The sequence below is a fragment of the Octopus sinensis genome, linkage group LG9 (assembly GCF_006345805.1).
Source record: "Octopus sinensis linkage group LG9, ASM634580v1, whole genome shotgun sequence".
Classification (NCBI taxonomy): domain Eukaryota; kingdom Metazoa; phylum Mollusca; class Cephalopoda; order Octopoda; family Octopodidae; genus Octopus; species Octopus sinensis.
The window spans coordinates 96,485,286-96,512,667 of NC_043005.1; the positions used below are offsets into that span (position 1 = coordinate 96,485,286).

The 27,382-nt window shown below is 36.6% G+C and overlaps 1 protein-coding gene across 1 annotated transcript; it reads left to right on the plus strand.

Moving 5' to 3' along the window:
* Positions 1 to 2,781: 2,781 nt before the first annotated feature.
* On the plus strand, positions 2,782 to 22,299 carry LOC115215656 (protein LTV1 homolog). The gene is made up of 11 exons (XM_029784913.2): positions 2,782 to 2,915; positions 7,518 to 7,646; positions 8,883 to 9,032; positions 11,019 to 11,118; positions 12,015 to 12,132; positions 12,745 to 12,958; positions 13,657 to 13,784; positions 15,715 to 15,839; positions 18,519 to 18,571; positions 19,526 to 19,711; positions 22,143 to 22,299. Exons 1-11 carry the CDS (start codon positions 2,913 to 2,915, stop codon positions 22,254 to 22,256), a joined length of 1,320 nt encoding a protein of 439 aa, XP_029640773.1. The 5' UTR covers positions 2,782 to 2,912; the 3' UTR covers positions 22,257 to 22,299.
* Positions 22,300 to 27,382: the final 5,083 nt, after the last annotated feature.

A 27,382-nucleotide genomic window follows, 5' to 3' on the forward strand; every position in this document is an offset into this window, starting at 1 on the left:
AAGATGGAAGGCAAAGTTGACCTTGGTGGACAAATACTGGGGTTGATTTAATCAACTGTTCCCACATAAATTTGTGGCCTTGTGCTAATGTTAGACATTAATACTTACTTTAGAAAATGTAAGTAGTTTAGGATATATGCTCAACTGTTAACACTTAGAGGACATTCAAAATCATAAAATTGAATGAATATAAAGTTTATGTTTGCTTGTTGCTTTTTGTCATGTTTTATTTGGAGATATATTTTTCTCCTATCAATATAATTTTTTATGCTTCATTATTAGTTCCTAAAGGTGTGTGATCTAGTGGTTAGGGTGTTGGACTCACAACTGGAATGTGATATGTTCAAATCCCGAACAGTGTGGTGTGTTGCATCCTTGTGCAATGCAGTTTATTTTCAAGTCTACTCAGCTGAAATGAGTACCTATTTCTTTACTACCCACAAGGGGCTAAACACAGAGGGGACAAACAAGGACAGACAAATGGATTAAGTCGATTACATCGACCCCAGTGCATAACTAGTACTTAATTTATCGACCCCAAAAGGATGAAAGGCAAAGTAGACCTCGGTGGAATTTGAACTCAGAACGTACCGGCAGACGAGATACTGTTAGGCATTTCGCCCGGCATACTAACAATTCTGCCAGCTCACTGCCTTAGTACCGGCAGTAACTGGGATAACTTTGTAGCTGATTGATTGTAAACCATTCAGAGGGAAATACTTGTGCCTTGAGTCACACCTTGGAAATTGGGATAAGGTCTGGCATAATGTGCCATAAAGCTTGAGATAAATTTTAACTTAACTTGAAATTTTTCTTCAGTAATTTTGAAGCATTACCCTCCTATTTTATTGTTGCCTAGTTACTGATTAGTGGTTGTAAAAATAATAGGTAGGGGTGGAGGTAAACAAATGTAACCCCCCCCCATCCCCAAATTAAATCCTATTACAAATACTAACGGGGTAAGAAGAGGAGAACACTAGTGAAGCAAAGATATTTTAATCTGGTAAGCACAGGAGACAACTTGTTGGTCATGTTCTGTTCTTATTAACTTCCTTAGCAAAGCATAGATTTAGCTAGACTTAATGAAGTATTGATAATGAAATCATTAATTAGTACCACAGTATTGCATTCCAAGTAGATGTGGAAAATTAGCATATTCAAATGCTAATTGATATCCCAGTATCTGTATTTAAAACATTATTGCACCTATGATAGAAAAGAAAACAGACACAGACTGATTTCATTCCTATTTCATTCCTATTTAGCAATAAGAAAGATATCCAGTTGTAACAACTGTTACTATACTTACTCCTACCAGTATACATTGCATTCATGCTTGTGTGATTGTAAAGCAGGTCTAGAAAATATTATCAACCAATTGTAAATTTATCAGCTGGAGGAGGTAAATATATGATCTGAGAAATATAACTGACAGATGCGTATATGTTGTTAGTTTGTATATGTATAATGACATCATCATTTTAATGTCCAATTATCCATGTTTGCCTGGATTGGGTGTGGAATTTGTTGAGGGGAATTTTCTACAGTGAGATGTTCCTGTTACCAAATCTCATCTGTTTTCAAGTATGGTTATATTCCTCATGATGTGATATTGTTTTCATGGAAGATTGGAAACAAATGACACCTCTTGCATGTTGGTGACATTTGTTTACATAAAGTCAAGGCAAGGAGACTAACACACACACACACACATATATATATATATATACGAGGTCTGATCAATAAGTATCCGGACTATTGCCATAATAACGAAGCTAAAGAATGCAGGATGAAGCCACTTGACACAGATTGACCTTAAACTCTGTTGTGCATGCACACTAAGTTTTAATATTCTAGCTCACTTCCGCTGTTTACAGTAGTGCTTGGAAGGAAGGTGTGTAATGTGTGATCATCGCATTGACCATGACAGAGAAAGCTGTTATGGCGATACCTGCTAAGTATAGGGGTTTATCTTTAGCTAGACATTAAATGTTGAAGATTTTATTTGCTTGTGTGGTAGCCGCTGAAGGCGGTATAACAAAAGTATGACGACTTCTGACGTCTGCCGTATATGCTATATATTTAGTATTTAAGTTATAATGCATGAAACTCTTGGCCCTTGAGTCACTGTATAACGTCTGCCAATTCTTGTTAAAACACACACATTTGTATTACTTAGGACTAAGGGCTAAATTGCAAAATAACTCAAACAGAGGACTTTCTCATCTGTTTCTTTTACATTCGAGATTTTTTTTCCAATTGTCTATGTACAAAATAAGTTCTTATTTGAGATAGAAACAGCGTTAACCCGGACGACCTGGATGCGATGGGTACTACGTGGTTTGTGCCCTGACAGTGAGTCTGTTGCTATTTACTGTCACAGATTAATTTTACATTGGAATTCTTAACAGTTAATCTCTATATCTATAAAGCTGAAGTTGTCTGTGTATAGCAGGTTTGGTAGCCTTCAACTAACACTATCTCCTCTGAGACCCTGAGAGTATGATAGAGGGCTTGCTCTTCCTTCCGTAGAAGAAAAAATATCAAATCGGACCATGTTAGCACCAAAAATTATTTACATCAAAAAGGTGCTTTTTTTCTATGAAAATCCCTATTTTTTATGATTTTTTGACTGCTGTGTCGTAATTTTTCGGTGTATTTCAACCAGGAAAATGTTCACTTAAAGAGAATAACAAGCTACATAATGCAAAATTTTTACTTTTCAAAAATTCCAATTCTAAAGGGTCGAAACAAGCCCGAGCAACGTCGGGCTATACTGCTAGTTTATTCATAAAACGAATCTATCCACACAGAACTAAATAAAGGGAGGTAAGTCACATGATCAGATCTCCAGAAATGAGATACAATTAGCTGCTTTTCCCTCACTTTCTTGATCTCAGCTGAATCCAAAAATGGTGAGAAAACTTGTTTCATATCATTTCACAATCGTTCTCATATTTTAATTGAATTTTATTTTGCTTTCTAATTTAATATGCTTGTTAATATATATTCATGTAATTCTCTATGCTGTTAATCTATTTATAGTATTGCAGCTTTAGACGCAATCTTCTACCAAAAATTCTTCCTCACACACCAATGTGTTCTGTTTTTTTAATGTTTTTATTTTGAACTTTCATATCAAAATAATCTTAATTTACTTTCAGATAAACATTTCATTTTACTCATATTTCACTTTCTAATGAAGATCTGTTATAGTTTGTTGACAGTTTATCATTTTAGATGATTTCCTGAGCCTCGAACTTTCACACACGTGTTCAGCGCCATCGTCGTTCTTCGCTTTAGTAACTTTTCAGTTTGTACCTTCATTTAATGACACAGAAGCAGGTGTGCACATTCAGGGGTTTGCCCACCTAATGCGATTATCAGTAATATTCGTTTAATCGACCAAACCCTACACATTTCAGAAATAGTCGGCGGGGGGCGGGGGTTGAGCGAACACCCGCATTGTTGGGAGTATCATTAATGTCTGGGGTATTAGGATTGTCTTTTACTTGTTTCAGTCATTTGACTGCGGCCATGCTGGTGCACCGCCTTTAGTCAAGCAAGTCGACCCCAGGACTTATTCTTTGGGTTAATATAGGGCGTAACAAATATCAGAAAATCAAAAAAAAAATGTGTGTAATAGGTGTAAAACAACTTCCTATGAACGAATATGAAAAAAAAAATTCGCGCACGCGAAAGGGGGGTGGGGGAGAGGCCTCGGAAAATTCACATCGGGAAGTTCCGAAAGCGTCTGAGGAGCTGACCCGGGCACCAAAACAAAAAAAAAATAGTGTAATATGTGTAAAACAACTTGCTCTAAACGAATATGACAAAAAAAAATGCGCTCTCGCGAAAGAGGGGTGGGGGAGAGGCCTCGGAATATTTATATCGGGAATTTCCGAAAGCGTCTGAACCGGGCACAAAAACAAAAACAAAAACAGCGTAATAGGTGTAAAACAACTTGCTCTAAACGACTATCATGAAAAAAATGCGCGCTCGCGAAAGAGTAGGTGGGGGGAGAGGCTTCGGAAATTTCACATCTTCAGTCCACGGCCTTTAAACTAAGAAAAAATAGTGTAATTGGTGTAAAACTACTTGTTCTAAACGAGTATCAAGAACACACACTCACACATGAATCATAAACTCCGTATTTTTGTACATATTTCGCAAAAAAAAAATAAATAAAGAGAAGAAATTCTGGAAAAAGTGAAGAAATGTTGGATCTCCGCCATGTGAATCAAAATACGTGTCAGAAACATCTTGAAATACTACAGAAATTATGTTACGAAAATGATAATGTATACATACCTCTTTGAGTGGTCCATCGATAATGATGATAAAGAAATGAGTTGGATTTGAACTCAGAATATTGACTAACACAACTACATACTACAAGACTCAAAATATTCAGCCAAGTCACCACCCTTTAACTAGCAATAATAATAACCTCAATAACATAACAGCCAAAAGATTTATTTGTTCTGAAAATAACAATCATAGTAAATAAATATGTTCTTTAATATTCACATTCATGTGCACAGTTAAACACACTTACATACAAACAGTCACGCATGCATAATACAGAACGGAACACATAAACGAAGGATGCATTACTTAGTATATATTACATCTAGAGAATTTTGATTAATAAGTCAAATATGCAAATTATAAAGATAATTAATTGCTTTACTAAACAGTGTTGTAAAGGTGAAAAAATAAATTTGGGAAAAAAATACACGCCAAAACTAATTAATAAAGGATAATTAGGGAAGGATTGACACAAAATAATAATTTTTTCTGTCTCTTTTTTTCTGATAAATGCATCTTAATAAGTGAGAAGAATTGCATATATCTGAACTATTTCAAAGAAAAGCATAAATTTAATGTTTAAAATAGCTTTAACCAAGGAATGAGATCCAACATTTCTTCACTTTTTCCAGAATTTCTTCTCTTTATTTTTTTTTTTTTGCGAAATACGGAGTTTATGATTCATGTGTGAGTGTGTGTTCTTGATACTCGTTTAGAACAAGTAGTTTTACACCAATTACACTATTTTTTCTTAGTTTAAAGGCCGTGGACTGAAGATGTGAAATTTCCGAAGCCTCTCCCCCACCCCCCTTTCGCGAGCGCGCATTTTTTTCATGATAGTCGTTTAGAGCAAGTTGTTTTACACCTATTACGCTGTTTTTGTTTTTGTGCCCAGTTCAGACGCTTTCGGAAATTCCCGATATAAATATTCCGAGGCTTCTCCCCCACCCCTCTTTCGCGAGAGCGCATTTTTTTTTGTCATATTCGTTTAGAGCAAGTTGTTTTACACATATTACACTATTTTTTTTTGTTTTGGTGCCCGGGTCAGCTCCTCAGACGCTTTCGGAACTTCCCGATGTGAATTTTCCGAGGCCTCTCCCCCACCCCCCTTTCGCGTGCGCGAATTTTTTTTTTCATATTCGTTCATAGGAAGTTGTTTTACACCTATTACACACATTTTTTTTTTGATTTTCTGATATTTGTTACGCCCTATATTAACCATTCTTTGTAAGCCTAGTACTTATTTTGCTGAACCGCTATGTTAGGGGATGTAAACACACCAACATCGGTTGTCAAGCGATGGTTGGGGGACAAACACAGACACACAAATATATATATACACACACACACACACACATATATATACAATTATATGACGAGCTTCTTTCAGTTTCCATCTACCAAATCCACTCACAAGGCTTTGGTCGGCCTGAGGCTTTAATAGAAGACACTTGCCCAAGGTGCCACGCAGTGGGACTGAACCTCGAACCATGTGGTTGATTACAAGCTACTTACCACACAGCCACTCCTTAAAAAATATTCTGATAAGAGGTCAACTCTACGTCGTATTTATTCGACCCGCTAGAAATACCCCCATCCTCTCCGTTTTCTGCGGAAAAAATGCCCCCCAAAAAACCGTAGCGAAAAAATTATCTACTACCGAAATCGAGTCTGGTGTGAAATTATAAATTTACCGAATCTTCAAATCGCACCATGCTATCTTTAGAACTGGAAGAACATTGAATATCCTGAGACATACTAATTATAACGGTTGAGTATACCTTGAATGCTTTTGACTCTTGGTTTGCTCAGTCAGACTTAACATGGAACTAAAAGATAGCAAACATTCTAGGCGACATCTCTTGTTCAAGTATCTCTCAATGTTTCCATATTGTTGCAGTCTCCTTCCTCCTCTAATTGTAAACAATATCTGTAATAGGTGATACAGAACCAGTTTAGAAGCGATCTTTCGGTACAAGTACCATAACTGCCAATTATAAACCCACGTGGGTTTATTTACATTTCTGAAGAAAAAAGAAACCCTTTTCCCCCACCCCTAACCCCACATATATAAAAAAAAAAACTTTACAGAAAGTGACGATCTTCTTCAAATGTAAACAAACAGACTTGGCAATTATGGTACTTGTACCGAAAGATCGCCAGTTTAGGTTCTTTCACAATATTAACGCTTTAGTTGTTCTTTCATTCTTTTATTGATTTCAGTCACAGGACGGAGGTTATGCACAGCAATTTTTCAAGAGTTTTTATAGTCGATTATGTCAATCTGGGAGTAAAAAGATGCAACCAAATGCCACAAGATGGTTAATATTGTTTACCCCCAGATCAACCCTAACGGAACAGACCTATGTTCAAATACATCCCAGTTGTCACAGTCCCTTCTCTATTTCAATATATATATATATTCTCAATTAAATGTTAAACGTACTGGTGGATCACCTTGTCTTTGTGTGTGTATGTATGTACATATGTATGTGTGTGTGTACATACATATATACATATACGACGAGATAATGTTTGCCTCTTAGAGACAAAAGGGTTTATAAGACTGCAAAAAAGAAGTGCTCGAATTTAATTGAGACAGAGATGAAAAAACACTGATCAGAGAACAAACCTCAAATTCAAGTCAACAACTTTATACATAACACTATGCCTCCAAACATTTGATCATATATAAATATTACCGTGGCCTTTCAACATATAAAGAATACATTTATATAAAAAAAACACAGAAGGTAAAAAATATATATGCAAATAAAAATACAGATATATAAAACAGCCATTATAGTTGTTTTTCCCATTTTAAGATTTAATTCCATTCCTATTATTACTATCCTTTATTTTTCAAATCAAAGAAGGCATGCCATCTTAGCCTGTTGATAAACTTGGTGGTTTTATAGATAAGTTATTCCATATATACGTACCTTGAAGGTATGGGGATATATTTTGTTGAAAAATCCAATGTTTATTCATAATGCAATCTATATGAAGTGCTCAACGAGCAGATGTGTGTGTATATATATAAACAAACACACATACATTTTACGTTACCATTGTTTTCTTTGTTACTTTTTTCTAATTTCTTTTATAATACAAAGATCTTTTATAAAAGTGACAAGGTTTGAATTTATCTGTAGCTTACGTGTATATTTTTTAATAAAATAGTTTGATTTGAAATTTCTTTTTAGCCGAGACGCAAGACGAAATTCATTGACAAAAAGAATGCAGTCACTTTTCATCTTGTGCATCGAAGTCAACAAGATCCTATGCTTGTGTCTGAAGATGCTTCTCATTTTGTACTACTGCCTTCTGGTGCGGTAAGTTTCAATTTCATTATTTTCTTTCCTTACTGGTTCATTGATTTCAAGATTTTTTTAATGCTTTATCTTAAATGAAGTTTTGTTAGAGAATTGAACTAGTAACCATAAAGTCGAGAGTTCATGGAGCATGAATCCTGTGCTCTGTTTCTGACAAATGCACTTAACTTTCCCTTATTAATTGCACAGTCTGAAAATAGGTGCTGTGAGAGAGAACAATTCACCTTGCTCAAGTGGTTCTTATTTGATCTAATGCTCAGATCAAATTTTATTGTGAGTCATTAGGAGCCAAAGTTAAGAAATAATTTTGGTTATTTTTCCTTGAGTGAGTATTTGAATACATTTTTATAATTTTCAGATGAACCATTATGGATCATTATTTGTTTGATATCAGTCTTTTAAGGAAGGCATGAGTCCTAGAAAAAAAAAAAGAAAGTGATTTGCTGGTTTCAGTCATTGGAATGTAACAATGCTGGGTCATTCCATTGAAAGGGTTATACAATTAAATTGACCTCAATATATAAAATCTGGTATTTATTCTATCAGTTACTTTTGCTGTAAACAAAATAATGCTGGTTATCAAGCAGTAAACAGGAGAAACAAGCACAGCAAAGATGCCTGCACATACACAGAGTGACTTCTGCACAGTTTCCATGTACCAGATTCACTCTTGAGAGCATTTGTTAGCCCAAGGTTATAGTAGAAGACTCTTGTCTGAATTACTGTGGAGCAAAACTGAAACCAAATTGGATTTCAAAGTGGACTTCTTAAGTACACAATCATGCCTGTACCTGGTTGTGCTTTAAATATAAATATAAACTCATATGTGGCTAAAATATTGAGTCTATGTTGTGCAAGAGTACGACACCTCTTGGAGAGAATGAACTGGACCACAATATATAAATGTACTAGTTCCACAGTTCGTGTGTTGATAGTCCAAAGTTGGAGTTCAGAGTTTACAGTTTGAGTTAGCATGTTGGATTGTTGGTTTTTAAAAGATTGTTATGTTCTGTGTGGTTACTGCCATTTGTTATGATTATATTGTTATTACACTGTTGCAGTGTATTTAATTTATCCATGAGGATATAAGAGTCTATCAGATACTCACTTTTAGTTCCCTTCCAGAAGAGTTATATCTTTTTTGCATCCACACTTAATTTTTATATCAATTGTATAAATATGCATTCTTTGTTCACTCCTAGAAAATTTAATGTAATTCTAACCTTTATTGTATAGAATAAAAGAGAGCAGCTATTGGAAGAACAAAGAAAATTTGGCATTTATTTCGAAGATGACTACAACTATCTGCAACATTTGAAGGAAGCAAATGAAACTGTGGAAATAGATGACACCGAGACATTTCAGATGATAAGCTCTGAGCCATGTGTGAGTATTTTAGATAACTTGCATTGGTCTTTGTGAATTTCTGATGTAAATGAATGAAAAAATATCCTACATGACTGTGAGTCTACACAGATAGATACAGATGGATGATACTTTTCACATTAGCAAAGAACTAAAGGTCTGAACCCTTTTGTTGTTAACCGACTTGAGGCTGCATCTGATTCTATGATACAAACTTACCATTTTAAAGTGATGCAAATTAAAACCTATCAAAATTCTGTGTTAATTTATGTTCCAAACATCAGCTTAATAACAAAGTCATTTTACTAAATTCTTCTTCAGAATTATTTGAAACAAAGGCAGTGTTATTTCAATAGCAATATGGTAACAAAAGGGTTAAATCTAGAGTGGTAGAACAGGATATCATTTTGGAAGTTTGCCTAGGATATGACACTGCTATAGGAGCTACCAGAGTGAAATAAAGACATCTATTATAATGGGGTTTATCACTATGAGATGTAAGACAATGTGGCCTTATAACTTTTACCGAGCAGGAATAACTAATGCATCTGTCATAAAGTTTATCTTCATGAGGTCACAACATTTATCTGGGTGGAATAATTTAAGATGTTTGTTATTTATCTTCATTAGAAGTAACTTATGGTATGACATTCTCATATTTACTGAAGAGGAATAATTTGTAATTTATATGATATTTATCACAATATTTTTTTGTGGTCTTGGTCAGCTTATTGTTGTCCCATACCCGTTTGGAGAGTTGGGCCATCACAGCAGCTGCCTTGCCAAAGCGTATATTGAGCTCGGCATCAAGGGATAGGTTGTAGGTGATGGTAGAGCCAAGATAGGTAAACTTCTCCACCTCCTGTAGTCAGTGGTCTCCAATATGTATGTTTGGGATGCCCGATGTAGCCTGACCCATGATGTTGGTCTTCTTGAGGCTGATAACTAAGCCAAAGTCACTACATGCTTGCTCAATATTAGCGACTGGGAAGCAATTGCCAGCAACCGTGGAGATTGGTGACGTACCGTAAAAGAGGGAACACAAAGGAGTGACAGAGAGAGAGAGAGGAGAAATGGAAAGACAAGAAAAGATGTCAACAAGAAACTATGACATTACAACCAGCCAGGCAAAGTCTTCTACATTTGCAGCACCTGCCAGATGGAGTGTTTGTCCAGAATAGGACTACACAGCCACAGAAGGAGATGTATTAGGACATGAAATGTAAAAGCTGGACTAGATTATTTTATGCGCAACTCCATTGTCTCCCGACACAAAAAGGATGTCAACAATCACAACATATACCCAACATGGATAATTACTGCATTTGTCATATGAAGGTTTATTTTTCATGTGATGTAACACGTGTTATGACATTATCACTTTACCTGAGAGGAATAATTAAGACATTTAACTGAATGAAGTTTATCTATGTTTTCTAATTTATATGATATTTACTAAAGGAGAATAATTAAAACATCTGTCACAATGAGATTTACTTTCATGTGATGAATGCTATTGTTAGTTTAAATGATAAATTTGGAAAGTATGAAATAACTCCTTACGCAGAATATTGGTAAGCGTTTCTGTGGTACTCAAATATTACGGTAGAAGGAATGAATTTATGGTACGTACAACACTGTTATAGATGAGAACATCTCAGTGCTTATAGATTACATAGTGTCTTATTCTAAATAAAGTATATTTTTTACACAATTCTATTTTCCTGTGTCAATCTTGTACATATGCTAAGTGATTATTTTATCACTGCTGAAGCAAGCATGGCAAACACTATGCTTCATTGAGGAAGTCAGTATAAAGTGGAAATATACCCAGAATTATCTCCCATACTTCCCAGAACACAAAAATAACGTTAGTTATTAACTAGTAACTAATAGCTTTTCTTACTGCATAAATGTTTATAGTTAGTGTTTTTTTTTTTAACTAGTACCTGCATTAAATATGCAACACTAACTAAACTATATAAACTTACTCTTACTAAATTATAGAAAACTGCACCTGATGTAAAGCTACACCTGCCCTCAACTGTATTTAGCAGTGGTGTGGAGACGAAAGTTGGATTATTAAACAAAGCTGCTCCTCAGTCAGGTAAAAAAAAATTATTTTATTTGTTGCAAAATAACATTTTTATTAGTTTTTGTAAAGATTGGTTGTTAGTAGATTGTTGTTATTTTCTGAAGGTGGGGTACACCCCTAGTGCTTTCTATGCGAAAATGGGAATAACAAGATGAAGCTAATGTAGTGGATGTTGAATTTCAACTATTGCAGGTTAGCATTTAAAATATAAGCAGCAGTAATGTTATAGGTTGAGGATAGTGTTTTCTGGAAAGTGGAGAATGGGTAATATGGAGGTTTGTGTGGCTAGAAGATACTGAATGTGTGTGTCTAGGAACCTCCAAAGATCACTCAGCTATGAGTGGTGAGATTGTGATCATTTCTCCTGTCTACTGACTTTGTACTTTTGTAGACAGGCAGAATGCTTGAAAAGCAGTTATGGTTTAGTGACAGGAAGAGTATCCAGTTGTAAAATAATGCCTGAATATCCATTTAATCCATGTTTATATGGAAAAAAAAGCATAAAATCATTGAATGAACAAAGTAATTTAAAGATACCTTTAGCATTTTAAATATTGCTTTTCATTTTAATACCAAATATACTTATGACTCACACTGTATGTATGTTTGTACATATGCACTCTCATGCATATATGTGTACATACACAAACACACATGTTTGCATATAATAAGTTTCTGTACAGTGTCTGTCTACCAATTTCGTTCATAAAGTATTGGTGTTAACTTAAGGCTATAGGTGAAAACACTTGTACAAGGTGCCATGCTGTGAGATCAAGTGTGAAACCACATGGCTGTGTAGTAAACGCCTTAGCCACTAATCTATACCTGTCTGTACCTAAATGCATTTACTTGCTGTGTTTGTTTATTTAATTCTCTCCTTAACAAGATGTTCACATATTTCATTGCAGGTCCCAAGGTGGATTGGGATCCAGATATTGTTGCCGCTCTTGATGAGGATTATGATTTTGAGGATCCTGAAGGTGTTTTAGACGATGACTTTATGACAGTGGCAAATAAAAAGGACAAGTATGGGAAATTTTTTAAATATTTCTCTGTAATTTTAGTCGGCTGTACTCAAGACAGCATGTAGGCTAGTGTTGACATATTTAACCCTTTCGTTACTATATTTCTGACCAAAATACACCTCTCATGAGTTTCAATTAAATTCTTAAATAATCATGAATTTAGACTAGTTTCATTAAACAACTCTAACTTTTTTACTTATCAACATATTAATGTGATATTTGGAACATAATTGAAGAAAGGGTTCTTAATCAATTCTATTGCATAATTTTTGTCTCAATGTTAGCCGCTCTGGCAACGATCATGCTTGGATGGTGCTCTTAGCACCCTACTAGTACGGGCGCAAGTGCCGGTAAGGCGACGCTGGTAACAATCACACTTGAATGGTGCCTTTTATGTGTTTTGCCAGTTAGCTGCTCTGTCAATGATCACACTCGTATGGTGCTCTTTGCACCCCGCTAGCACGGATGCCAGTCATCGAATTTGATTTTGGAAAAGGAAAATAATATTAGATGCAGGTGTGACTGTGTGGTTAAGCTTGTGTAAGAAATCAATGATGTTTTTAATTTCAGTTTTGAGTTAATTTGATATTTATTTTTTTCTTTTCTATTAAAGTGAAGATGAGGATGGTTCAGATGAAGATGACTCAGATGAGAGTGGTTCAGACATTTCTTCTAATCTTGGAGATATGTCAGGATCTGATGCACGTTCTGATGATGATTATTTCATGGAAGAAGAAACCAAATCTCATTTCACGAATTACTCAATGACATCATCAGTGGTGCCAAGAAGTGAAGCACTGAAGGACATTGACGATCAATTTGAAAAGGTAAGTTATTTCTTTGTTTTCAGATGTCTGATTTTTTTTCTCTTTAATTAGAAGAGAAGTCGGTACTTATGATTTTACACGGGACCAATTAAACTGTTGGGAGGGAAGGGGAAAGGTATCCTCAAACTGGTGACCTAACCTGAATGTTTGCCAGAGTTGGCCCCTCTAAAGGCACCCAAAGTTTCAGGTAGTAGTGTTAAACAGAGTAATGGATTAAGTCCATCCAAGTTGGCCATGATGGGATTTGAACTCAGAACACAAAGAACCAGAACAAATATTGTAAGGCAGCTGGTCCAATGTTCTTAAAGCTCTACCAATTCATTGTCCTGGATTGATATGTTTTGTAACAACTCCCAAAAGGATGACAAGGTAAAGGGGACGAATACGATATCATCTCTTTTAATTATCATTTTAACATCCACTTCTCCAGGCTCTCATGGACTGGACAGAGTTTATTGAAATAGATTTTCTATGACTGAAACGAGTAAAAGAGTAATTCTTAGTGGCTTCTTAACACAGTGGTTTTTTAAAATTCAATTGTGGATGTTCATTCATTCTTTTTCATAGGATATAAACTTATGCTGTGAAATGTTTTCAACTATGAATTGAAACCAGGAACTTAGCATTAATATAATAATATAGGGTACCACTAATAGTTTTTTGGCTACCATAAAAATTTTTGCATCAATATTTTTCAGTTCTTTGAGCAGTATGACGATAATGAAATTGGAGCATTAGATATGGACGACATTGAAGGCAATATGGACGTGAAAAGTGAAGTGATGTCCAAGATGATTGCGAAATACCAAGAGAGCAAGGTACCACAGTAAGTGGACAATGTTATTGATTTACCTTTTGAAAATACTGTCATAATTTTATTTTTGATTTGATCTTGAGAGGTACATTATCAAGAATTGGTATAAATTTTGTAAACTCAAATCATCATCATCATCATCATCGTTTAACGTCTGCCTTCCATGCTAGCATGGGTTGGACGATTTTGACTGAGGGCTGACAAACCAGATGGCTGCACCAAGCTCCAATCTTGATCTGGCAGAATTTCTACAGCTGGATGCCCTTCCTAATGTCAACCACTCCGAGTATAGTGGGTGCTTTTTATGTTCCACCGGCATGGGGGCCAATCAGGCGGTACTGGCAACAACCTCGCTCGAATCTTTTTACACATGCTACTGGCTCAGGTGACAGTAAGGCGATGTTGGTAATGATTTGTTTCTAACATAGGCACAAAGGTGAGGTTTGTGGGAAAGGAATAGTTGATTATATCAGTTCCAGTACTTAACTGGATACTTTGTTTTTATCAAACTTATAGAGATGAAAGGCAAAAGTTGACCTTGATTGATTGCTTGAACTAAAAACGTAAAGAGCTGAAGCAATTGTTGATAACCTTCAGGTGAATATAGGTGAGGTTAAAGTCTGTCTTGAGCCTATTGGCTCATTTGTTTGGGTTGGAGTATATCCCAGTTTCTGTGGTATACAAGAGCACAAGATTCTTTTCTGAATGGGTCACCAGTTTATTACAAGGTTAACCCTAACTACCGCTGCTGCTCAATTCATTTGAGGAGACTGGAGCAGCAGATAAATTTCCTTACTCAAGTCACAACGTACCTCTTGGTCCAGGCATTGAACTCACTACCTTTCAATTGTGAGTCCAACATCTTAACCATTAAGCTGCATGTCTTCACACACACTGAAGATGATCATTTTCTAATTTAAGTGCAAGGCTAGCAATTTTAAGAGGAGTGTTGTGTTAGTCTACAGCGTTAATCCTCAGTACATAATTGGTCCTAGATTTAGCCCTGGAAAGATGAAAAACAGAGTTCATCTTGGCAGAATTTGAACTTTAAATGTATTAGAGCTGAAAGAAATATTGTTTCATGACACTTTGAGCAAGTGTTTTCTACTCCAGCTTTGTGCTGACCAATGCCTTGTGTGAAATTGGTAGATGGAAACTGTACTGAAGCACTTCGTGCACATATAAGGGCATCCAGCCATAAAAACTCAGGAAAAAATGAAAGGAAAAAAATGAAACTTATAAGCAAAATGTGGTCATCTGATCCATCTAGGAGAGCAGAAATGACTCATCTAAACCATGTCAGCATGGAAACATGATATAAAGCAAAGATGATGATGATGATGTGTGGACATGTGTGTTTGTATTAGCCTGTCTTTGCTTGACGTCACTTTGGCAGTGGTGGTGTTTATGTCTCAAAATAGTCCAGTAATGGTTCAGTGTGTGAAGACAGAATAAAGCATCTTGGTTGAACACAAAATAAGGTTTGGTACTGAAAAGGACATCTAGCCATAGAATATTGCCTCTAGCAGATTGGTCCATTCTGAGCCTAGAAAATGCGGACAAAAACAATGATGTTGATGAGTTTGGCAAGGGAGAACATAGTGCCAAAAACAGAATGGTACTTAGCTCTCAAAATACATACATGACACAGCTTACACTGAGGTGTGTCATCATATCAACTAAGAAAATCGAATATTCAGTATTGCCTTTCATCAACTTATTAATTATTTTATGTCAGGGATGATGATGATGATGTGGGATGTTGAAGAGTCAATAACCAATTATTTAAACATACACAAATGATGTGTGATGAAAGCACTTTGGATATTCTTGTGAGCTATCGAATACACACTCAGTTTGTTTTTAACTTTATAAAATTTTTAGTATTTTTAAGAAAATTTTTTTTCCATTATAAATTGTATTTTTCATTTGCAATTTTCAGAAATCTTGATGAAGTTTTAAAAAATACATCTCTCGATGTTAACAAGCTGAATTTGTCATCTGAAAGTGAAGGAGAAATTGAGGTTGAAGAGAAAACCGAAAAATGGGATTGTGAATCTATTCTCAGTAAGTAACTGATACAGGATTCTTCAAAACAATTCGACAATTATCCAGTTTCTGTCTTCTGCTTTTGCCTGACTTCTCCTTTCATCTCTCTCCTTTCATCTTATCTTCTGCCTTTGCCTGTCTTCTACTTGTTCTTCTTCCACTATTTCTTTTCTGTTTTTTGTCTTCTGGTTTCTGTCATATTTTACTCCATGATTTTGCAGTCCTCATTATGATTGAACCAGAAGTGTGATTTCTCTGATATCAACCTCTTCATATGACCGCGAGGAAGGGAATTATGTACTCCTGTTATGCATTTCATACTAAACAGCAAGAAATATCAGAGCATTAGTTAAATTAATCTTGTCACTTTTGGCAAAACAAAGACACAGTCACTGCACATATCAAGACAACAATCACTCTTCCCTCCTAAATATAAAAAGCTTGCAACTACAACTCCTTCAACATCAATATTGTAGTTATTCATATTCTCTCTCTCTCTCTCCCCTATTCTCTTGTTCCTTTCTCATCTCTCTTATCCCTTTCCTCTACCATTCTCTCCTATTATGTTATACACTTAACTCTTCTCTCTAACCTATCTAGTGTTTTGTTTTATTCTCTCATCTCATTTGCCCTGACCCTTTCACCCGTGTCTTTTGCTCATCTCTCTCCTCTGCCTTTCAATAGTTAACTAGCCTTAGCTGTCATAGTGAAATGTCACTATCATCATCATCATCGTTTAACGTCCGCTTTCCATGCTAGCATGGGTTGGACGAATGACTGAGGGCTGGCGAACCAGATGGCTGCACCAGTCTTCAATCTTGATCTGGCAGAGTTTCTACAGCTGGATGCCCTTCCTAACGCCAACCACTCCGAGAGTGTAGTGGGTGCTTTTTATGTTCCACCGGCATGGGGGCCAATCAGGCGGTACTGGCAACGACCTCGCTGGAATCTTTTAAACATACCACCGGCACAGGTGCCAGTAAGGCAATGCTGGTAATGATCACGCTCGAATGGTGTCTTTTACGTGCCACCGGCACGGAGGCCAAATAGCCGCTCTGGCAACGATCACGCTCTAATATATAATAATCTTTCTCTCCATGTTGGTTCTTATATATGCACATTGCATCAAATTTAGAAGAGGGGGTGCAGTTGATTATATCAAAACCCGTACTTTATTGTTCCTTTATTTTATCACACTTGAAAGATAAAAGGCAAAGTTGACCTCAACATGATTTGAACTTGGAATGTAAAAAGCTATAATTAAATGCAGAAAAGTATTTTGCCTAATGCCCTACTAATTCTGCCAGTTTACTGCTCTGTTACATTTACTGGGTCATCCCATAAATAATGCGTTTTCTTTATACTTATTTTATTTTTCAAAATTAAGATAAATGTTCTTTTTTAATCTAAAATACACTCTCCTTCATTTTCTACAATGCTCTTCTATTGATCTGGTAGACTTGCAAGGTCCCTCTTCCAAAATTCACTTGTCTGTGATAAAAAATACTCCAGTACTGTTCTGACCATGTCTATAGAATTCATATTTTTTCTGTCCTAATGATTTTGAAGATTACAGAATAAATGATAATTAGATGGGGCAATGTCATCCTTGCTGTATGTGGCCGAGTATTATTCTGATGGAAGAACACCTTTTGTTTTGAAACCAAACATGATTGTTTTTCTTCTATTGCTGACTTAAGCCACTCAAGTCACTCGCAGTAGATCTCCTTTGTTATCCTTTGGTTTGGGTTTAAAAGTTCAAAGTGAGCTAAACCTTTCATATCCTACCAAAAAGATAACAACACCTTACATGGGTGAAGACCTTCTGTAGCCTGGGGTGGTGGTGTTTCTCTTTTCTCTACCCTCAGTCTTCAGCACTTGGCATTTTTATAGAGAACCTATTTCTTGTCACCAGTCACTATTCGGTCCAAAAAAGGTTCATTTCTGAAACGTGACAGCAGAGAAGAGCACACATTCACTCTCTGCATGCGATTAGATTCAGAAAGTTTGTGAAGAACCTATTGACCAAATTTGCTGACTTTTCCAATGGCATGCAGGTGTCAATGAATGGTTGAATGACTAAATTGAAGCTTCTCTGCTAGTTCTTCAACAGTTATGATGGGATTTTTTTAAACCAGGGTTTGCAGGATGTCCTCGTTGAGCTCTACACATCTTCCAGGATGAGGCTTGTCTTCTAAGCTGTAGTTTCCAGCTCGGAATTTCTGGAACCACCATTGACACTGGCCTACGCTTATTGTCCAATCTCCATATACTGATTTAATATTCCTCACACTTTCTGTTGTGTTGTTGCCTTTATTGAACTCACAAAGCAAAATATGCTGAATATGCTCTTTTGTCACTTCCATTATAGTTTTGAAAAAATAACTGTTAAAATCAAACTGCACTCTTCAAAACTTCCACTAAAAATAAGGACAAGGTAAAATTACTACCTGCTTTTATAGTAAGTCGATGCAGGTTGTTTATCCTGTCCCCATTCAAGTTTTAGTTTATGCAATTGAAAAAACTGCATTATTAATAGGATGACCCAATATATAACTGATAATATGTTAAACATATTGTAATATATAAGATGTTAACTCTCTCAGTCCCCAGTCTCTCATTGTTGGTATTACATGTTATATTAGAAGTATTGTATGATATTGTAATAACCGTTCACTTCTTGATTTATCACTGCAGGTACATATTCCAACTTGTACAACCATCCAAAACTGATATTAGAACCAAAGAAGGTAAATTACCATTTCTATTCTTGTGTGTGTAGGTATATGTGAGTGAGAAACAATTTAAAGCAAAACTGCAGTTTAACCCTTACACTTTATAACTTTGGTACATCATCATCATCGTTTAACGCCCACTTTCCATGCTAGCATGGGTTGGACGGTTCGACTGGGGTCTGGGGAAGCCAGGAGGCTGCACCAGGCCCAGTCTGCTCTGGCAGTGTTTCTACAGCTGGATGCCCTGGCATGCAAATTAGTCATTTGCAGCTAAGCACTGATTTGCATTTGATTTAAATAATTATCTTGCAATAAGTTCTCTCTTGGAACAGAAGAATGTGGGGTGGGATACTTGGCCTGTGATGTGTGGCCAATGAAGCGTGAAATAGGTCACAACAGTATCCTCTATTTTTCTGTCAAAAGAGATTTACAAGATGTGTCCTTGTCTGTTTAAAGTTCCACAGTGAAAGGCTTAAAAGATTTAAAGCTACTTAAAAGTAGTTTTCTAATATTAATTATTTAAATGCATGGCTCATAGGCACAAGTATGGCTGTGTGTTTAAAAAGTTCGCTTAGAAATCATATGGTTTTGGGTTCAGTATTACTGTGCAGCACGTTGGTCAAGTATTTCTAATATAGTTCAAGGCCAATCAAATCCTTGTGAAGGGAATAGTTTTGTGACATAAAGCACTGGTATAAGAAGCTGCAAAATCACCAGTCTTATCAGATTCAATCTCTAAAGCATCTTCCTGCCACATAAATGTACCCATGCTGGTGTCACATAAAAGTGACCAGTACATTCTGTAAGGTGGTTGGTATTAGAACCCATGCCAAAAGGACAAATGGAGATGGCCAATTCCTGTCAAACAGTCCAACCCATGCCAGCATAGAGAATGGACGTTGATGATGATGATGATTGGATTAATAATGAAGTCTTTTATTTCTTATATATATCTGTATCTCTATTCAGGAACGGAAAATCAAATTAAACAAAATGGGTATTCCTGAAGAAGTTTTCTATACACGTGGAATTAGATTAAAAGACCTTGAAGATGCCACAACTGCCTCTGTAATGTCTGTAAGTACCGTGAGAGATAAGAATGAGAGTAAAGAAGAAAAGAAGGAGCGAAAGACAACCATTAAAGCTCAAAGAAAAGTAAGTTTACAATTAAATGTAAAAACCATTTTGTTATGTTGTTCTTCTGTCTTGTCATTATAAAGTGTTTCATTCTTGCTAATATATATATAGTAATATGTAAAGGTAAGATCCAAGGATCAAAGTGTAGGAAGTTAGTAAGCTTCAAGCAGTCCGTAAAAGGTATAAAAAACAACTTCCAGGAACAATAGTTGTTTATTGATGTAGAAGGTTGTAAATTTCCCCCATATCGAAGTTCGATAAGCTAGAAAAAGTTATTTTATAGTTCACAGTTAGCAACTAGGGTTGCTGTGTATGCAAATAAAAACATGGGATCACTTGATGACAATGTAACCTTCATTTGATTAAGGTATCTTTGGCCTGACGAGGAGCTAGTGGATTACCCTTGTTTGAATAATTATTACTTCTGAGTTTCTGCTAGCTATAAAACATATTTAGCCTAGATTCTATCTACTCCATTCCCTAAATTTGGATCTTTGTCCAGCCAGCTGCCATGATTTACTGCTAGCTCCAAAAGTTTTTTCTATTCTCTCTCTCTTTATTTCCTCGTGTTCTTTTCTGTTGAAGAGCGTAGGCTCGAAACGTAAAAGACTTTCTCACATTCCCGAGCGTTAAACTAATACACCTGTTTGTTGTTTATTCACCTGTGTTTGTCTTTTGTTTTTCTGTAAATTGCAACTATATATATATACACATACATACACATATATATATATATACATACATACACACACACACACACACACACACACACATATATATATATATATATATATATAATCAACAGCATCATCATCATTCTTTAACTTCTATTTTCCATGTTGGTATGGGTTGGACAGTTTGACCAGGGCTGGCAAGCTGGAAGGCTGCACCAGATTCCAGTCTGATTTGGCATGATTTTTACATCTAGATACCCTTCTTAATGCCAATCACTTCAAGAGTGTAATGGGTGCTTTTATGTGCCACCAGTATGGATGCCTTTTGTGTGGCAGTATCTGCAACAACTGTGATTTTATCTGGCTTGATGGGTCTTCTTCTCAAGCATGACGTAATGTCAAAGGTCTCGGTCATTGCCTCCGTGAGGCCCAACACTTGAAAAGAGCCCAGCCATTTTGCCTCCGTATGGCCCAATGCTCGAAAGGTGCTTTTTATGTGCCACCAGCATGAGTGCCAGTTACATGACACCAGCATCATTCACGACTATGATTACACTTGGCTTAACCCTTTCGTTACCAAACCGCCCAAAGCTGCCCGAAAAAAATTTTGGTTCATGTGACCAAACCGCCCAAAGTCGCCTGTATTTACCTATTCATATTTAAATGAGAATATCAGAGCAAATCTCTTTAGTACATTCGTGAAAACACGTGATTATACTTCGTAAACAGTTCATCTACAGTTTTGTACAACGATCGAAGTGTAATTTTAATTCCGTGAATTTTGGGAGAGAGTGAAAATTTAAAAACTGTTTCTTTCAGTGATTTTTCTGAAGAAACTGGACCAAGCCACAATCTTTCCCAGGAGAGTAAAGCCTTAGACTATTTCTTTTTACTTTTTCGAATGAGCCTATTTGAAATCATTACAGCGGAAACCGTTATGCTAAATGTAAACAAAGCGAAAGAAAGGATAGTTTGTTATTTCCCACAACCCTAAATGAAATTAAGGCCTATTTTGCCATAAATATTATTATGGGTATCAGAAAGTTACCCATAAATATTATTATGGGTATCAGAAAGTTACCCATAAATATTATGGATATCAGAAAATTACGGCGGAAACAAACCGTTATGCTAAATGTAAACAAAGCGAAAGAAAGGATAGTTTGTGGTTTCCCACAACCTTAAATGAAATTAAGGCTTATTTTGCCATAAATATTATTATGGGTATTAGAAAGTTACCCAGAATAACAAATTCTATAGTAAAATTTTGTTGTATACCCAATTGAATATTAGCTAATAACCCATTTTCTATAGCGATGTTTGAACAAAAATTTTAATAATTTTATATTTTGTTGAATTTACCTGTATTTACCTGTATCTACCTGCAATTAGAGTCACTTTGTAACAAAAATTATAGTATAGAATTGGTTGAGAACATTTCATTAAATTATCTTCCAAAAATCACATTAAATAAAAAAGTTATAGTTGTTTAATGAAACCAGACTAAATTTATGATTATGTTAGAAATTAATTGAAACACATAAGGGGTGTATTTTGGTCAGAAATATAGTAACGAAAGGGTTAATGGGTCTTCCCAAGCACAGCATATCGCCAAAGGCCTCGGTCACCAGTCATTGCAAGGAACTACAGACAACTAATGGAGTCAATCCTTCTTTGTTTTCAGTATTAGGTTACAAACAAGTAATAGTTGGAGGAGGAGGATATGATTTCTGAACTCGGAATAAAAAAATGCTTAATTCTATTTTGTATTTCAGGAGAGAAGAATAGAGAAGAAACTAAACCAAGAGGCATTTAAAGAGGCTAAACGGAAACGAGAGGCAGAAGTAATAGCCATGCAGAAAAATATGAAATCTGTTAGTATAGCTTAATATTTTTTTGTAAGTTTGTAAATAAATTGTTGATTAATTTGAATCTAGTTCAGATGTTTTTAATTGTGCCAAATTGTATTACTGTTTGGGTTGAATTAGAAGATCCAGCTTCTGAAAGGATAAGTCCATCTAGAGTTATACTGTTGTAATTTTGTGATCCATGGTACTTTAGTAGTTGTATGTGGAAATAGATTTTTTTCTCTTCTTTTTAACCCTTTAGCATTCAGATTATTTATTCACATAGTTTTGAATTGGTCATGCATTGTTTCTTGGCTTAAGTATTTGAGCATTGTCCTGCCAGCTATACTTGCAGATCCTGAAAAGAACCATGGGCATTGCCCTTCGTTCCTAAGTCATAGACAAACGAAAGTTTGCATACACACTTAAAGAAACAAGCACATATTGTAAAAGACTGCCATTTGATCCTGGCAGGTTTTAAAGGGAATTCCTGGAAATTTGGTATAAACTGTATTAAACTATAGCATCATTTGATAATTGGGATTGGATAAAGGAATATAGTGAAGTGGCAAAGGTTCATCAATGCATCTATCCAATTTCTGTCATCATATTAATCATCGCCATTATCATTTAATGCCTGTATTCTTACTGCTATTGGTCAAACAGTTGAACAGGAACTCATAAACCAGAAGACTGCATTAAGCTCCATTGTCTGCTTTGGCAAAGTTTCCTATGGCTGGATGCCCTTCATAATTTTTTAATTTTTTTTATTGCCCACAAGGGGCTGAACATAGAGAGGACAGACAAAGGGATTAAGTCAATTACATCGACCCCAGTGCTTAACTGGTACTTAATTTATCGACCCCGAAAGGATGAAAGGCAAAGTTGACCTCTGTGGAATTTGATCTCAGAACACAGTAGCGGACAAAATACTGCTAAGCATTTCGCCCATCGTGCTCACTTTACAAAGTCTACTGGATGCTTTTTCCATGGTACTAGTGAGGTCACCGAGTTATTTGACAGAGTTGAGGGAGGTGGCTTTGTGCCAGGCTTATAGAGGTTAAATTGCTGTAGAGGAGATACATAGTTGCTCCTGTAGGGAAAGGAGAAAGAATGGTGATGATGAGAAAGGATGGTCGGGGTGTACCCTCAAGAAATAAGGTGGATAAAAAGAGAATATGAGAAGAGAATCAAGGGTGGCTAGGTGGGTAGGTTTGCAAGAGTATGAAAGAAGAGTGACAAGACAGTAGAGATGAGGATAGAAGTGAATGGTGAAAATGAGTCAGGGTGTAGATTCTGGTGAATCTCAGTTTTTGGGAAGGTAAAGGAAAATTGGAGGAGGAGGTGATCCACGCCCATCAATATTTGTTTTAATTTCTTCTTGTCATAAAACTTTCTAGTATGAATAACAAGTACCTATCTTGATTGAAATCAACCATCATCTTGCCACCAACAGCAGTTTTGACTACTGTCTCTCTGATGCTAACTTGCCTGAGACCACCCCACTGGCTCCATGATGCAAACTTCATATTTGAAGGGATCTGAATTAAAACCTTCCATCAAAATTCCATGTTAAATTGTTTAATAACGACAAAGTCATTTTCCTAAATTCTTCGTTATTTTCCAAACAAAGTATTTCAATGGAAATGTAATAAAGGGGTTAATATTTCATAATCAAGGTTTTATTAAATCTATCCTGTTACTGCACTAAATTAATCAATTGTGATAGCTGACATTTGGGAACACACAACATGCACATACACAGAATGTAGCAAGCTCAGTTTTGCCAGCTGAGTAGACTGGAGCAGAATGAATGTGTGTTGTTCAAGGGCACAACATGCGGCCAGGAATCGAACTCACAACTTCATGGCTGTGAGCTGAAGTATCATTAGAATACTGGACAAAAAGTCTTATATTCATGTATGTTTCCCTTCTCCTTTAGGTGTGGTTACAAATATGGCTGAATGGTTATTATTTATAGCTTTGTCTACTTCGAGTTCCAGTTTAAAAAACCGAATTATTTTGCGTCTCTCGACGTAAACTACTCGCATTCAAGACACGATGAATTTGTAAAGTTGAACGTTCTTTTCCCCCAATTTGAAACGGTAATAATTACGGGACGTAACTCTTCAATATTAAGGGAAGTAACTCTTACTGAACTTATTTGTGGTTGAAAGGCGAACTCAGAATGCAAAAAAAAAATGGGAAATAAATTTGTGCTAAAGAGTATTTTGTTCGGAACTCAACCGATTCTGCTATCTATAATTCTGTGTGTGAAATGCAGGAGGAAATAAATTTGAAAAAAACTGAAATACAAGAAGACAATTAGTCTTGAGACCTCATCTGCACAAAATAAAACAACTAAGTTCAGTGTAATACATCAAAGTAGAGTTAACTATCATTATATTTAGATAGTAACTTATGCTGGAGGGAATTTAAGAATCCAGTTAATTTGTCTTGTGGAGTAGATAATGTAGCATTTTGGGCCTTGTCCCTTTTCTTCTGAGAACAAGGTACTGAAGAGAGAGAGAGAGAGAGAAAAGGTAAAGAAAAAAAAAAACGCGCAGGCGTGACTGTGTGGTACGAAGCTGGCTTGCCAGCCACATGGTTCTAAGTTCAGTCCTACTGCGTGACACCTTCGGTAAGTATTTACTGGGCCGATCAAAGCCTTGTGTGTGGATTTGGTAGATGGAAACTGAAAGAAGCCTGTCATATATATGTATATATATATGCAGTTGATGCAGGTTGTTTATGTCGTACCCCTCTGACTTCTGGTTTATGCAATTAAAAAACCGCTTATTTGACAATTCGTTTTTGAACAGTGGACCTCGAAGCACACAATAATAACCTGTAAATATTGGGTTGAGATACCTTTAGATGGGAAAGGTGAAGATGAGGGATTGTGTTCCACGGGATACCGGCCTTAGCCTTCGCTCTATGACACCCTACCATTTGTACTATATTTTTCACGCGGGATATTCCAACAGTCAAGCCATACCAAAACTGAAATCGGAGTTCGATGCAGTCATCTGGTTCCGTCTTATCAAACTGTCCAACCCATGTTGGTTCTGAAACAGATGTTAAATGATGATGATGGTTATAGTGATCTGTCTGTCTGTCTGTCTGTGTGCATGCAATATAAATTGTTTTATACTAAACATGGGAAGTAACTCTTCAAAATTGTAAGGGACGTAACTGCGGACGACCTGGGCTTATGTTAGAAAACGTTCTCTAGAATTATTATTCAACTGAGTCGTTTAATATGTCAATTAATTTTTAGAGTTTGTTTTGAATTCTTTTCAAAAACTGAATTCACATAATGTGGTAAAGACAATCTGTTTTGTAAACGGATGTTGTCGGCTGGCATCCTATACAATAAACGACGAATTGACCAGTACTTAATAATAATAATAATAATTGTGTACAGTGCTCATCTAAAGTGTATATATAATCAGGTGTAGTTTCGGCGGATTTCGGAAAGCATGAGGGCCTTAAAAGATGCAGTGTCATGGCAGTCAACAACTGACGCAGGCAGTTTATTCCATGCTTCAGCAACTCTGAGCGTGAAAAAATGTTTCCGAAAGTCATGGGAGCTGTATTGTTTTCTGACTTTGTAGGCATGTCCACGTGTGTTAGACACATGGAGATCAAAAAGGTGTTCAGTGTTGTTGTTGGTGAGGTGGTTGATAACTTTGTGGGTGTTTACCAAGTCCGTCGCCAAACGCCGGAGCTTCAGTGAATCCATGCCCAGGGAAACAAGGCGCTCAGAATATGGTAGGTGTCTGATGGAGGGTATGCGTTTGGTTGCACGTCTCTGGACAGATTCCAGGAGGTCAATGTTCTGTGCAAGATAGGGGTTCCAAACTGATGATGCGAATTCCAAGTGTGGTCGTACCATAGCTGTATACAGTTTTAAATAGATGGCTGGAGAGCGGCTAACAAAAGACCTGCTGAGTGATGCCAAGACACCCTCGGCCTTCCTGACAATCTTAGAGATATGCTTTGACCAACGCAAATCACTGCTGACAGTGATGCCTAGGTCACGCTCGCAAGAGGATTTCTTGATATCAGTGTTGTGGAGGGAGTATGTGAACGCAGGGTTTTTTCTCCCAAAATGCATGGTGGTACACTTGTCCACAGCCAGTTTCAGTTGCCAGTCTGTGATCCATTGCTGCATTGTGTCTAGGTCTGATTGCAGGAAAGAGTTGTAGACATCAGGATCTGTCCTCTTGATTTCAAGGTACAGCTTGATGTCGTCTGCATATTTCAATACTGTGGCATTCTTAAATTGGCATCTATGTCGTTAATGTATGCCACAAACAAGAGGGGACCAAGGACAGATCCCTGTGGTACACCCGATGACATCTCATATGGTGTAGAGTGCTGTCCTAGAACTGTGACTACCTCCTTTCGGCTGAGGATGAAGGATTTCAACCAGTTAAAAAGGTCATCCCCCACACCCATTGCAGAGAGTTTCACCATAAGCCTTTTGTGTGGCACAGAGTTGAAAGCCTTAGCAAAGTCAAGGTAGACAACATCCACCCATGAGCCACTGTCAGTAATCTGAGTAATGTCCTCAAGGAACTCGACAAGCTGGTCACTGCAGCTGGAGTTAGGGACAAATCCATATTGTGAGGGTCGGATGAGACTGTGAGAGCTCCAGAAGTTCCAGAGTGTTTCTCTGACACACGATTCCATCAGTTTTGCAATACAGCTAGTGAGACTGACTGGGCGATAGTTGACAGGTGATGTGCGGTCGCCCTTTTTGAACAGAGGAATGACACTGGCAGTTTTCCACTGCTCCGGAGTAGCACCATTGTTGAGACAGTACTGGAAGAAAATAGAAAGCTGGTGTAAAAGGAAGTGCCTGCCACGTTTGAGAAGCAGGTATGTAACTCCATCGAGACCAGGGGAGGCATAGTTGCGCTTATTTTGAAGGTGACGTCGCAGCATTGCAGGTGTAAATTCCATAGTTGTTATGGAGTTTGCTGTTAGTGATGGTGAAGATGGTACATTTTGACTTTCAACAGTGAATATGTTTGCATAGCACTCGGCAATGAGTTCTGCGCATTCCTTGGGGTCGTCAGTGATCTGGTTTGTGTGAGGGTTGCGAAGAGGGCCCACTGGAGAGTGAGGTCTCTGCTTTGAGTGCACATATTTCCAGAAAA